This window comes from Capsicum annuum, chromosome 9, assembly GCF_002878395.1.
Source record: "Capsicum annuum cultivar UCD-10X-F1 chromosome 9, UCD10Xv1.1, whole genome shotgun sequence".
Taxonomy (NCBI): Eukaryota; Viridiplantae; Streptophyta; class Magnoliopsida; order Solanales; family Solanaceae; genus Capsicum; species Capsicum annuum.
The window spans coordinates 13,717,043-13,732,752 of record NC_061119.1 but is presented as its reverse complement, the minus strand read 5'-3'; the positions used below and the strand labels follow the sequence as shown (position 1 = coordinate 13,732,752).

General features: G+C 34.9%; 1 protein-coding gene across 1 annotated transcript; it reads left to right on the top strand.

Moving 5' to 3' along the window:
- The first annotated feature begins 9,900 nt into the window (after positions 1-9,900).
- Positions 9,901-13,764, top strand: LOC107842947 (ankyrin repeat-containing protein At5g02620). The gene is made up of 3 exons (XM_016687024.2): positions 9,901-10,558; positions 11,414-11,823; positions 12,506-13,764. The coding sequence occupies exons 1-3, from the start codon at positions 10,222-10,224 to the stop codon at positions 13,385-13,387; spliced, it is 1,629 nt and encodes a 542-aa protein (XP_016542510.2). The 5' UTR covers positions 9,901-10,221; the 3' UTR covers positions 13,388-13,764.
- Positions 13,765-15,710: the final 1,946 nt, after the last annotated feature.

Here is a 15,710-nt window from a genome sequence, read left to right as displayed (position 1 = left end):
TGTTCAACCTGTTGCTACAAATGTATTTCTATTGGATCAAATCAAACAGATTATGTTATCTGTTGCAACATATTACGCATCTATTGTAAACTATCAAATAAATTATGTCATTTGTTGAGGCAAATCACGAATCTTTTGTAAACTATCAAACAGATTAGGTCATCTGTTACGATAGATTACCCATCTGTTGTAAATTATCAAATGGATTAAGTCATATGTTGCAATATATTACCCATCTACTGTAAATTATCAAATAGGCGTTGTCATCTATTATAATTGACATTATGAGAACTTACCCCTAGTCCTACATTAATCAATTAAGGTATTAGTTGAACATATGAGGTAGTAAGAATCGGTTCAGCTCAGAGTGATCGATCGATGACTCTTGTCGGGAGGAACGCAGTACCGTCTCATCATGCAATTGACAAAAGACTCAATCGAAGTTGTAGTTGACCCTATGAGAACTCACCTCTAGTCTCTAATTATTCAATTAGGGTATTAGCACCCTAGTCCTAGATTAATCAATTAAGGTATTAGTCTAACATATGAGGTAGTAAGAATCGGTTTGACTCAGAGTTATCGATCGACGACTTTAGTTAGGAGGAACGCAGTACCGTCTTATCATGCAATTGCCAAAATATTCAATTGAAGTTGTAGTTGACCCTATGAGAACTCACCCCTAGTCCCAAATTATTCAATTAAGGTATTAGTACCCTAGTCCTAGATTAATCAATTAAGGTATTAGTCTAACATATGAGGTAGTAAGAATTGGCTCGGCTCAGAGTGGTCGATCGATGACTCTTGTCAGGACGAATGCAATATCGTCTCATAATGCAATTGCCAAAAGACTCAATTAAAGTTGTATTTAACCCTATAAGAACTCACATTCAATTAAGGTATTAGTCAAACATATGAACTCAATTGAAATTATATATAAATAAATTTTCAACCTGTTGCAACATATGTCTTTTCTGTTGGATCAGATCAAACATATTAGGTAATCTGTTGCAACATATTACGCATCTGTTGTAAACTATCAAACAGATTACGTCATTTGATGTGACAGATCACGAATCTGTTGTAAACTATCAAACAGATTAAGTTATCTGTTTCACTTAAATATTTTTAGATTCTTTTTTTTATAAAGCAATTTAAGATTTTCTGTCCGAGATAAAATAGCTAAAATACTAAGGCGGTAAAAAATATTACTCAGTACTACTTGGATAACTCAAAAATCTCCTGAGCGAGTAGTCTTATCTGATCTTTTCAATGTCACTGTCTCCTCGTGCCCCTTAAAAGTTATTAATGAATATTTAAAACCCCCCATATCTAGAACTCTCTCTCCTTCTGCCATAAAGTAGTTTAGACTCAACTCATCACTCTTCTTTATTCTTTATTCTCAATTATCTTTGTTGTTTCCTTTTTTTATTTCTTTTCTCTCTTCTTTCGGATGAGGATCCTTTAAGATCTCAACCAATCAATATCTTTTCTCGACTGAATTGGATGTTCTGATCCGTTTACTTTTTTGACATTGCAGGTATGAATCACTATTGCTCTTTTCATCTCGTCTTCTTCTTTGTATGTCATTTAAATTAGATATTTACATCTGTTGCTATTAATGATTTACCCATTACCAATTTCCTATTTATTGAGAAAATTGAAGAAAAGTTGACTTTTAAGTCTTGAATGAGTGAACCGTTATTTTTATTAAAATATGCGAAAAAAGTCATCTGTTGGGAGAATTTAAAAGGCCTTGTTATAAGTATAGTTTTTTTATGTCTTTTGTTTGGTACTTTGGCGGTGCTGTTGTTAGGGAGTGGTTGTGTTGGAACATGTGATGTTTGTGTTGTGGTTGGTGTTGGAACATATGGTATTGTTTTGTTTGTTTCTTTATTGTTGATGCTGCTGCTGGTGGTGTTGCAACAGTTTCCTTCACTGTTGCAACTGATAAATCAGCTGTTGGAACAGACAAAGCAACTATTTGAAGAAATCAAATCAGTAGCAAGGTTGGTTTGATTTATTCCAACAGATGGCCCATCTGTTGCAACATATCATCTATCCTTTGCAAACGATGCCTCATCGGTTGACCAAATGGGTAATCTATTGCATCATATTTGTTATTAATTGATTCACTCAATTTTGTGTTACCCTTTTGTAATGTTCTTTTTGTTCTTCTCTTGTTTGACATCAAATGTATTTCTCTTGTTTGCAGACAAAAGAAAGTGAAATTGGATCCACTTTTGCCCGGCCAACACTAAAGGCTAGAGTAAAGATGGGTTCGGAGGAATAAGCTGCTTGCAGATGGAACCACTTCATATGTAGGAGGTATGTATTACTGATCAACCTATCATGAAAACACACATCCAGTACAATGATTTTGTGAATGTTTGTTCTTTACCTATTAGGCATTAATCCTTCAAACAAGAAATGACATTTTACAGTTAAGATTGTAAGGTTCAAACTGGTAAGGCTGAGGGACCAAGACGGTGGTGTCGATACCCCATTACAATTTAATGATAGTTCATGCTCATGTTTTTGTGTTAAGTTTGGGGAAGGGTTCAAGTTTTTGGCGTCAGTGTAAATATCCAATAGTGATTGGATCGGTTTTAATGGTGCAACAGACTTGTTGAAAGGCCATCGAAGCCTCGCACTGCAACAAATAATGATGGATCTAATAGAAATTTCCCTGGTCTAAATTTATATGGATTGGTTGTTGGAGGAGACTATTATATAGTAGAAGGTGTTTGGGAGAAAACCTATGCGGGAAGAGAGAGGTTGAGAAGGCCATATATCATCTCAGTCCTTATTTAAGAGGAGACACAGGGTCGAAAGGAAAGTGTAGCGAAATTAGCTTATGAAATTGACATGAAAAATGAAAAAACTGGATGAGATGCGAATGTGAAAGTGTATCCAAAAATGAAAATCCATCAGTTGTTGAAGAAAAAGAAGAATGGTCAAGAGGAATTGAGCTGGTCATTGAGGCCACGCTCTCTAGTTTCATTCTCGAGCAAAGTGTCCAGCTCCATTCCTATTGACCATTCTTCTTTTTTTTCATCAACTGACGGATTTTTATATTTTGATACACTTCCACATTTGAAACTCATCCAGTTTTTTCGTTTCTTATGTGAATTTCATTCGCCAATTTTGCTATACTTTCCTTCCTACCCTGTGTTTCCTCTTAAACAAGGTCTGAAATGATATATGGCCTTCGCCACCTCTCCTTCGTGCATAGGTATTCTCCCAAGCACCTTCTGCTGTAAAAAAGTCTTCTCTACCAATCCATCCATATAAATTTGGACTAAAAGAATTTCTATTGGTTCTATCGTTGTTTGCTGCATTGCGAGGCTTTGGAGGCCTTTCAAGAAGTCCATTGTGCCATTAAAACCGGTCCAATCACTATTGAATATTTACACTGCCGCCAAAAATTTGAACCCTTCCCCAAACTTGACACAAAAACATGTGCATGAATCGTCATTAAATTGTAATGGGGTATCGACACCACTGTCTTGGAACCCTTCGACCTTATCAGTTCGCACCTATCAAACTAAACTGTACAATGTAAGATCTTGTTTGAAGGATCAGTGTCTGATCGGTAAAAAATTGCATTCACAAAATCATTGCACTTTATGTGTGTCTTCATGGTAGCTTGATCAATAATAAACATAACTCGCACGAATGAAAAAGGGATCCATTGCACGTATCTTATTCTTCCTACCCCATCAGTACATGTCAGACAGTGTTGTTTATTCATCTGCACGAATGTGATGACTACTATTCACAAAATCATTGCACTTTATGTGTGTCTTTACGATAGCCTGATCAATAATATACATAACTCGCACGCATGAAAATGGGATCCATTGCACGCATCTTATTCTTCCTACCCCATCAGGACATGTCAGAGAGTGTTGTTTATTCATCTGCATGAATGTGATGACTACTATTAAAATGGAGGTGTGAAGAGTCGTGACTTTTTATCTTAACACATTCAAAACAGCTGATGAATCGAAATCTCCATCTGTTGCAACTGACGAATCAGTTTTTGAAAGAAATCAAAATATCTCCTCTAATATATGGTCCATCTGTCGCAACAGATAATCTATATGTTGCAACAGATGGTAAATCTGTTGAGATAGACTAGACTTTTTTTTTTATTCATCTGCATGCATGTGATTACTTCTTGCTAAAAATGTTTGTTTCAATTTAGTTTTCCTATTTATAAAATCAAGAGAATTTTATTATATTCTTCCAAGATTACCCCTATTATTAAATGACTATATAAAGTATATTATTCACATTTATACTTTCAAATCATAATTAATAAGGTCAATTTGGTAAAATAATCACCTAGTTTATATTCTTATTAATTGGTGTGCCAAGCCCATAGGGCCCAACTAATAAGTAACGGAGGGACTATTAAAAAGAGGTGAAGACTTTTTATCTAACACATTCAAAACAACTAATGAACTGAATACTCCATATGTTGAAACTGAAACTGATGAATCAGCTGTTAGAATATATCATAACATCTCCTCCAACTTATACTATCCATCTGTCGCAATAGATAATACATAAGTTGCATCAGATGTCTTATCTGTTGCATATACAAACCATCTATTGCAACAGATGGTAAATCTATTGTAACAGCAGTCTGTTGCACATTCAATCCATCTGTTGCGACAGATACTAAATCTATTAAAAATTCTAGACGATCAGTTGCAACAACTCAATAATAACGACTTTTATAGAGTCTCAAACCGCTATGAAAAGGTGAGAAGTAATTAGTACAAAAGAAAAAGTAACGACTTTTCACAGAAAACAAAATGCCACCAGTTTGAATGTAATTAATACAATGGAGCTGAACAGTCTTGCCTTTTGGCCTGACATGTCCAGATTATAGGCCCCTCCTTAATCTTCATTCAACTCTATTTATTTCTTGATTTTTCCTTTCGTGTGACATCTTCAACCACTTTTCTTCAAAGAGCATATTCCTTTTTCGTTGAGGTAAGTTTTTTTCTGGTGTAAATTTACCAGCTGGTCGTATACGTTGTATTACATTTTGAACTTTTTTCTTTACATTTGTCAATTCATGCGTGTTCTAGATATGGTTGATCCTTTTTCGGACATTGCTATTCTACGCGACATAGTTCGGGAACTTCAAAGGCAAGTTAATGGCCTGCAGAGCGAGTTGGTCGCTGTGAGGGCGACGATGTTCAGAGAGATGCAGAGGCTGATGAGAGCCCTGCTGCTGCGAGTTGATTGGTTGGCTGTCATTAATGATGATGATGACGATAATAATAATAATAATAATTAGAATGTGTTTTTTTCTTTTAGCGTATGTATTTTAATTTTTCTATATCGGATCTATACCTAATGTATTTTATTTTTCATTTAATGAAAATTTTACTTTTAGTCAGATTTTGGCGTTTTAATTCTTATTCAATTTTCATTCTTTCTATTTCTTCTAATCTAATACATGTTAACATGTCAACGGTTGGAGGCAATGTTGAATCCAGTAGCACTAGCAATTTTGGCTTTTGAGTTCTTTCAACAGATGGACCATGTGTTGGAACCGATTGATCATCTGTTAGGCTTCAACAGATTATCCATCTGTTTTGACAGATATGTTATCTGTTCGAGGAAAGCATTCCAATTGTTTGTGCAACTGTTGAGAATAATTATGGTCTGTTGTATTATTTAGTTCATGTTTTGCCTCTTTTTATTGATGCACGAGTTATTTTTTTTTTAAAAAAGACATTCTATATATAATAAATGATAACATTAGGTTCACAACAATGAGTTAAATATATAAAAGTCCACAACAAACAAACAAACAACAACACAAGTTTCTGCAATTACAACGATCATGGTGGATTATGATTCGGACATGTAGTTCTTTTGTGGCCAGCGCACTTACATATGGAGCACTTATTTCTTCTTGATGAAAATGATTCTCCAACTCTACGCCTCTTTTTATATGGCTTTCTTCCCAGTTTGATAGTGCTCGGGTCAATATATGGAGGAGGTATTAATCTCCCCATAAGCTCTACTAGAACAACCCAAGATTCTTCGAGAGACACCAGAGTAATATGCCTACTATATGCCATTTCATATTTTTTCCACCGAATAATATTGAGAGGAGTGCTCGTAAACTTCAGGTCCATATTTATGGCCATATTGAGCTTGAACGGCTGCCATAGCATGTGGACAAGGTATCTTGTCCAAGTCAAAAACTCTACACGTACAAGATCTTATTTGAAGATCGACCGTGGCAGCATCACCATGACCGATGATACGGAATTTGCAATCTGCTATTTTATGAGAGAATAACCTATTCCCCAAACTGATGTTCGTTGATATTTTCTTTTTGATTTCGAGAACAAATCGGGTTCTTTTTTCTAGGCACTTGAACTGCACATGACTTTCGTTAAAAAAATCACTATACTTCTCGCTTATTTTTTCAAACATAGCCTTGATGGGAAATTCTCTTTCATCGCCAAACAATGAATTCACCGATTTAGCTATGTTTGATGTCATAATATTGTACCTATAGAAAAGAATCACTTAGTACGACATCAAACTAAATTTGTAAATCAAACAAGACATTAAATTCATAAGAATGTACCTATTTGCTGGACAGAATGCCTGGCTCCATCTCTCAAAATCGACACGTGCGAGAAATTCTGCTACCTTGGGATTCACATCCGCTATTTGATTGAAATGGTCTAAAAACTCCTCTCTACTATATGCTTTAGCTGCTCTATAAAAAAGGGTGACGACCCTTTCGTTGTGAGAGTTGTTTTGAATGTTCTCTCTAAGATGCCTAATGCAACAACCAAAGTAAGCTGAAGTGAAGAAAAGTGAACCCATCTTTGGAATACTTGGATGCCTATCCGATACAAAACAAAACTCTTCGGTATCTTCGACGCAGCGTCGCAGTTGTTCAAAAAAATCCATAAGAGGCATCACATTCCTTGCCCGCTACACAAAAAGCGACAGGAAAGATGTGATTCTCCGCATCCTGCACCACCGCCGCTAGCAGAACTCCATTATACCTGCTCCTCAAGAAGGTACCATCAATGACTATGCCTTTTCTCAAATGTCGAAAACCTTGAATCCAAGCACCATAGGATACAAAAAAGTACTTGAACCTTCCGTTTTCATCCAGATGCAATACCGTCTTACTTTCGGGATTTGTGGACTCAATCATGTAACGGTAAGCATCCAAGACTTCATACCCATGCTCGAGTGTCCCTCTAACCAGGTCTTTGGAAATCCCCATGGCCGTATATACCTTTCAATAACTGACCAGGACACCCAAATCCGTAAGGATTTAATTGGCCATAAGCCTTGTTGAAGGGCCTTTGCCATCGGGGAAACTACTCCTGAAATATTCATCGAGGACCTTTGCCGTGATGTGAGGATTTTGGCCCAAGATGTGCTCCAAACCAAGTGTGTGATGCTTTTCATGTTTATGAATGACGAATCTGTCAGAACTTGCGTACTTCACCGCTCTCAACCACCACTTGCAGTTCGAATTAGCATATTTAAAGCAAAAAAAACTGCTCAAATTAATCACCTTCTATATTCTAAAATTTTTTTTCAAGCAAGAAATAAACAAAGTGTTAGATAGTTCATTCTTGTCCTTGAATGACATTCCAATAAAACAAACCGGTCCCATCATCTTGAAGATTTCCAGATCGTGTCGATTGAGAAGAACTGCACATCGTATTGGTCGCATCAACGGGCGTAGGTGTTTGATCATCATCTGGAATATTCATGTCTAGATCATCCAACCTATCATCAAAGAATTATTTTTCTTCTTCTTCTTCTTTTACATTCTGGTTCTCATCCTCTCTCGTCTTTTCAACTATGTACACCCTTAACACCGGCCCGATTGAATAATTTAGATAAGTACGCAACCGAACCTGATCGGTTATCTTGAAAGGCAGCACCCTCTTATTTTCAAAAGAGTTGTGTATGTAGCTGATGGTGAATTCTTCCGGTTGATAATTCAGTCTACAAAAGCTGATGATTAAGTTTACAAAATCATCATACAAAACATCACTTTGGACTGTCATAGCTATCGTCTCTAGTATTTCACCCTCCTTCCAACGCCATACATATTGATTGCTCTTCTCGACCCATTGACCATGACAACCCACCCTTATTGTTATTAATCTCTCCATTAGTGGTACCTAAATAATGTCATTTGTTAAAAAAATTTTATAGTGATTTCATAGTGCCGTGAATGAATCCCAACAGATGTGTTATCTGTTGCAACAGGTAAGTGATGAGTCGCAACAGATTTTTACCTGTTGGGATTCATGTTACGATCCTGAATATCTGTTGCAACAAATGAAGCGCTTGTTAGAATTGATGTTACAACTAAATCACCTTTGTAGCTGATTCCAACAGATGAGTGAAAGTTGCAACAGATAATTAACCTATTGCGACAGATGACTTACCTGTTGCAACAGATTATTAATCTATTGTAACCTATGTTGGAATCGTGTTCAGGTTATGTTGCAACAGGTAAATAATCTGTTGCAACAGATATGTCAAATGTTGCAACAGATGACCCATCTGTTTAAACATGAATCAATATATCAGTTTTTCGTTGAAACTGATGTCTCATTTTTCGCAATAGATGATTTATCTGTTTAAACAGATGGATCTTACGTTGGATTCATAATTGAGTTCTATCCATTGTTGGAAAACAATAACACAATAGCAATTATCCAAATGACAAATTCAACTAAAAATCATAATTTGACTTACCAACGTCTCCTATGAAGTAATGTCAAAGTGGAAAGTGATGTTAGAAATAAAATTTAACCTAAGAAATTGGTCAAATAGCAACAGTAGCGGTAACAACAACAACAACAAATGGTTAACAAGAACAAGATGAAGATGATAATGAAGTAGAAGATGATGATAATGAAGCAGAAGATGCTGAATGAAGCAGTAGCAACAATGAACAACAAAAATCGCTAAGAGAGAGAAAACAATAATGGGTGAGAAAAGAGAGAAACACATTTTTTCCCTCTATTTTCCGTTATATAGACTAACATTTGGATCAAAGTGTAAATTTAAAAACTTGTGGGTTATTTTCAAACTTCTCCAACTTTCTTAATCCATAATAAAGTAATTATCACATTTACCTAATAATTAAGACTTGTATCACTTACACTTCATTTTAAAAAATTTTTATCACTTGTGGTCCAAACGCCCACTCATGCATAATTTGTCAATACTACAAATAAAGAAAAAAAAAACGCACACATGATTTAATTGTTTTTTTTTTTCATTTTCAAGAATTGACCCCACCATTATGTTTTTCATTTAATAAAATCAAACCACTGATTGCTTTCTAGAATTGAGTTGACTTTCTTTTCTCTTTCCTAGTTGAAAGTCCTTGTATTTTTCTGAATGATGGACCAAGCGTGTGGACCAACTTAGGCCAAAAACATAACTAGTGGCCATTATCTAAAATCCAGTGTGTTTAGTGTTAAAAAGAATAAAAATAAATTGCACTTGGCCATGTCATAGATAAGTAGAAAATTATACTAGCACTTACCTTTTTGTTTCCCTTCTAAAATCACCTTTGAAACTCGATTAAATTCAAATTCATGACGCAATATTTTATATTATGATATAATTGCATAACAAGAACTCAAAATCGAGACTTTTATTAAAAATGAAAGAAGATGGTTTTGACCATGCCATACGTAGCTACTTCTTCCATCCTCAATTATATAACACGTTTGACTTGACACAAAATTTTAAAAAGAAATGACGAGTTCAGAAATTTATTGTCTAAAAGGAATCTTACTAACTTTAGATTGTTTTATTAAGAATAATAAAAGGAGAATTTCAAAGTTAAAAGTGTTTTTAATTATAAAAATAATTAACATTCTTTTTATAGCACTGACTTTCTTGGTCTACCACTTAGTATCCGATATCACATTGGAATCTGACTAATTCAAATTCTCGCATGTGAATTCCCATGTCGTAGCAAACCACTCTCCGAAAAATTGAATTGCATACACATGATTTTCAAACTCGACATATTTGATTAAAGAAGAAAAAGTAATTATTGCCCCCATCACATCCTTGGTTGGTTAGAGCACTTATATCACATGTTGACTTCAAAGACTTTGATAACCATAAAAGGTGAACCTTTATAAAGAACTATTGAAAATTTCAGCTGAAAATAAGATGGATTCCTTTAATGGTCAGCAGCAAAATGTTCCTATGAAAAAGATGACTAAACAGTTAACAGGAAAAAGAGGAGACACACAAATCCATTCAGTTGTACGAAGTGGGACCCTTGAATTGGCTTTAGAGATTATTACTAGTTGTGGTGAAGGAGAATTGGTTGAATTATTATCTAAACAGAATCAATCTGGTGAAACTGCACTTTATGTTGCTGCTGAATCTGGTGATTTAGTTATAGTGAAAGAGTTGATTAAGTACTATGATATTGGTTTAGCTAGTATTAAGGCTAGAAATGGATATGATGCATTTCATGTTGCTGCTAAACAGGGTGATCTTGGTAAGTATTTGTTTATCTTAGTTGTTTTTTGTTATGTTTCGCGAATCTGAAGATGTTTGGAATTGAGGCGTTGTACTTCTTGTTGTGTTTTTTTTTTTTTTCATTTTTCTGTTGGTAAGATGAAATGACTCTGATGCATTTCATGTTGTTTTTCATTATAAGTATTTGTTTATCTTAGTTGTGTTTCATTGTTTCGCGGATCCCAACTTGTTTGGAATTGAGGTGTTGTAGTAGTGTTGGTTATATTGTTGCTGTTATGGTTTTCCATCATCATAACATCTGTCAACTTATGAAACTTCTCATAAGAATCCAACGGTGTGGCCTAACAGTCCATGAAATAAGAAAAAAATGAAAAACTGGAGACCATATTATTTTTCATTATCCTTCTGCGATCCTAACTTGTTTGGGATTGAGGCGTGGTAAGTGTTGTTGTGGTTCTTTCATTATTCTGTCGGTAAGGCTAGTCATGAGCATCAAAGAGTAAAATAAGCAAAAATCATGGAAGCTAGGGTTCAAATCCCAGCACAGTAAAAAACGCTAGGTGATTGTTTCCTTTGTACTTAATTATTGATGAGGAGAATTATCCGGTACTTGAGCTGGTGGGAGGTAGCAGGTATCGACAGAGTAGTAAAGGTGCGCACAAGCTGGTTGGGCACCTCCCTTATTAATTAAGTACCCTCAGTGTTAAATTCTGAATCTGATTTTCCTTCTAAACTTAGATATAGTAGTACTTGAACTAATAATGAGCATTTGAAAAAGATACTAAAAGGTTGGATTTGCACTGGGCTGCTAACACGGAAAGCTTAGTGCACCGGGCTGACCTTGTAGTAAAACGTTGGATTTTTTTTGCTGCAGAAATGGTGAGGGTACTGTTGGAGGCATTTCCTCAGTTGTCAGTTACATTCGATCAGTCGAATTCGACAGCATTGCACACTGCAGCAGCACAAGGCCATATTGAGGTTGTCAATTTCCTCTTGGAGACTAATAGCAGTTTAGCCACCATACCAAAGAACAATGGGAAGACTGCGCTTCATTCGTCAGCAAGAAATGGACATGTTGCGGTTGTGAAGGCACTTTTAAGCAAAGAAGAAGGGATTTTGAACTGGAGAGATAAAAAGGGACAAACTGCTCTTCATATGGCAGTCAAAGGCCAACGTGTTGATGTGGTTAATGAGCTTATTCAATCGGATCCTGCTTTGGGTGCAATTATTGATGGAAAGGGTAATACTGCTTTGCATATTGCAACACGGAAAGGCCGCATAGAGGTAATTTCTCATATGTATGTTCTTCACTGCAAGTATTTTATATGGATGGATCCATATGTTCTCCCTACTATGTTTTTGTTATTTTCTGTTATGTCAACACGGTCTTTTATGTTGAAATGGAAACATAGAACAATCTTTCAACAGCTCAACATAGATGTTAAAAGCTGCACGATCATCTTCTTAGAGAAAGAGGAAATCCATGTCGCTCTTGTAACACAATCTTCTTTGTCTCATCCCCGTAAATGACTGTTCGAACTATTGGAGAAAGACCTAAATGAAGGCTGCACACATCTCACATAATTAGTGTTTCTTGCAATCAGAAGTTGATGGTAACAGTCTTACTTTTGTGCTGATATGACAAATCTTCAACACTAAGTCTTGTAATATTTTACCCCCTACATTTACAATAGGCGGAGCTGATGATTCGATTGAATTTTCTCAGTTTGGCATCTGGTTTGATTTTTGAATACTAATAAATTAAAGGGAGGTGAACACTTGAACGCAATAAACTATGTCTATGTGCCTCAAATTTACCACACGAAGTTTCTCCTCAGGAAAGTTTTGCTTGAGCATGTACTTTGTACCATGCGTAAAGAATTTATATACCATTATCTTTTAAGGTAACGAAAATCCTCAAAGATGGTTCAAGTCTTCGACTAACTGTCTGAATAATTTTGTTCAGATCGTTCAAGCACTCGTAAAGGACAAAAGAATGAAGTGGGATGCCATCAATAAATCTGGTGAGACTGCTCTTGACACTGCTGAGAAAGCACGCAATTCAGAGATAGCTGCGATTCTAAAGGAGCATGGCATCCAGACAGCAAAGAATATGAAGCTAGCATCGCCTACACGTTCAGCCAAAGAACTGAAACAAACTGTTAGTGACATAAAACACGATGTTCACAATCAGCTCGAGCACACTTTCCAAACACAAAAAAGAGTGAAGAACATAGCGAAGCGTCTGAACAAAATGCACTGGGAAGGGCTCAACAACGCAATAAACTCTACCACGGTCGTTGCAGTTCTTATTGCTACAGTTGCTTTTGCTGCCATATTTAATCTACCAGGCCAATATACCGATAACCCTAAGGATGTTCCTCCAGGATACTCAATAGGAGAAGGAAAGATAGCTCCTCAGCCCCCTTTTGCAATTTTCTTCATATTCGACTCTCTTGCACTCTTCATATCATTAGCTGTCGTAGTGGTTCAAACATCAATCGTGGTTGTTGAAAGACGAGCCAAAAAGCAAATGATGGCGATTATCAACAAGCTAATGTGGTTGGCTTGTGTATTCGTCTCAGTAGCATTTCTTGCACTGTCTTATATCGTTGTAGGTAAAGAGGAAAGATGGATGGCTAGTGCAGTAACTTTTATGGGAACTTTTATCATGGCCGCGACACTAGGGACACTGTGTTATTGGGTAGTTATGCATCGGATTGAGTCTTCGAATTTGAGAAGTCAACGCAGATCAGCTAGGAGTAGCAAGTCGCTGTCACGGACCGTATCTGTCATGTCAGAATCAGAGATCCCTGAAGATGAGTACAAGAAACTATATGCTATATAGTTCTTCCAGGCCTCGTATCTAGTTGTTAGCCAATGTATATTCTTGTGTTATACAAGTTTTTGATCCTCACACTTCAAGATTCAATGCAATAGCTCTAGTTTTTTTGTAGTATATATGAGCAAGATAATTGAAGTGTAGGATTTTAGAATTATGAGCATTTTACTGTACTGTTCCAAGTGAAATACAGTGTAGTGAGCAAGAGTAGTCAAGTGTAAAATTTTATGCTCTTCTAGAATCTTGAGCATAAGTTCACGAGGTAGGGGTAAGACTGCGTACGTACCTTCCATCCCAGACCTTACTTGTGAGATTACGCTGGGTTAGTTGTTGTAATAGAATTTTGAGCATCTTTCTGCTGTGTACAGATAGTTGGTTTTCAACTTTGTAACACTGTTATATGCTTCAGTGTCCTCATGTTCATTCATTCACTTGACTCCGTTCCAATTTACATGACATAGTTTGAGTCGGCAGGAATTTAAGAAACTAATATTTTTGAAACTTATTGTATAAAATATGTCATAATATTTGTGTGACTACAAGACTTTTGAAACATGTGCCGTGAACATGTCATAACATACGTGCGGTTATAAAGTTAATTGTTTTCGAATTTAGAAGGTTGTTATTCTTTCTAAAACAAATTAAAAAAGAAAACGTGTCACATGAACTGAAATGGAGCGACTAAAATGGTTCTTAGAATCACAAGCATTTTACTACTGGTCCGAGTGAACAGGGTAGGTATAAATCATCGAAAATCGAACAGAAAATTTCAGTAATTTGATTTTTAATATATTATTCAGGAGTAAAATTTCAGAAATACGATAATTGGTTTAGGTAGTCGGTACGAAACTTCGTTGGGTATTTGATACTACCAAATACCGAATTATTTTATTAATAAATGTCATCTGACTTTGTATAAGAAAAAAATGTGTCGTGACAGATAGTTAGACTAATACATATCTACAGTTTCAAAAAACTACGAAACATAGCTACATTTCAAGTTTTGTTCTCTCTCCGTCTCATTTTATGTGCCATAATTTTAGAGGCGTACATAGATCGAGTTGGTTTGACTTTTTATTAAAATATAACCAAACCAATAATGTCGGTTTTCTAAATCTATAAATCAAATCAATATACAATAGGTTTTTTTATTTCGATTTTAGTCGGGTTTTTTCGATTTTTTCTGTTTTTCAGTTTTCTCGACTTTTTTATAATTATAATGTGATTGAAGAAAAAAATTAAATCTTTTCACTAAAAAGATTAAAAAAAAACAAAAAAAAAAAAAACAATGGTCATAGAGTAGTTCCAATAAAAATTAAGTTGGCAAATTACTAAGACGTCTAAACTATTATCTCTCAAAGTAATATTATATGGATACCTAAGTAGTTCAATTTCTAAGCCACTAGTCACAATAGCTTGTCTGAAAGTTCCTTCACATAAAATGTGAGCATACAAAAGAACGAAAAATTAGAGACAATTTATTAAAAACTTAACTTTATAAAGTAATTAATTATAACATAATTCCATTTAAAAAAAAAAAAGAGAAAGAAGAAAAACAAACCTAAATCACAACTTGACGGATGAGAAAAATAAGATGAAAGTAAGATGAGGAAATAATGAGAAATCTCTGAAAACTTGGAAAGTAAAATGTAAAAAGTGAAGCAATTAAAAAGTTTTAGGTGTTTATATTAATATTGAACTTTGTATTAATTTTTTATTAATGAAAAAATACTATAATTAAAGGTCCAAAACTATATATCTATTTTCTGAATATAAAAAAATAATAAAAGTAATTAGAAAGTAGATTATAAGTAGTATCTTTTTACGTATAAAAAATTAAAATTATATATGTATTAGTTCGGTTCGATTTGGGTTCGGTTTGATTTTATTTTTGCTAATACCAAACCAAACATAAAATGATCGTTTTCTTTTTTGTCAACACCAAACCAATCAAAACCAAATCATAAGTCGGTTTTTTTCTCGGTTTGGTTTGATTCATCGGTTCGATTTGACTTAACGGTTCGGTTTGTACACCCCTACATAATTTGATGGGGTATGAAGTTTAAGAAATAATAAAAGAATTGATAATTTTTACTAAATTGTCTTTTATAAAAAAAATGTATACTATTATTATTTTTAATTTAGTGGGGTCTTATAAGTGAGACCTTATTTAATTTAGTGGGTCTTATAAATGAGACCAATAAGGATAAAAATAAAATTGTGTCTTTAAATAATTATCAAATAAGAAAATATGATACTCTTTTTAGGATGGACAAAAAAAAATAACGATATATAAAATAGGACTGGAGAGCAGCATGTACACAATGCA

Excerpts from the sequence above, each read along its gene's own strand:
- LOC107842947 (XM_016687024.2), top strand. The coding sequence starts at position 10,222 with ATGGATTCCTTTAATGGTCAGCAGCAAAATGTTCCTATGAAAAAGATG. Across the intron at positions 10,559-11,413 it reads TGCTAAACAGGGTGATCTTG|AAATGGTGAGGGTACTGTTG; the intron begins GTAAGTATTTGT and ends TTTTTGCTGCAG. Across the intron at positions 11,824-12,505 it reads CACGGAAAGGCCGCATAGAG|ATCGTTCAAGCACTCGTAAA; the intron begins GTAATTTCTCAT and ends AATTTTGTTCAG.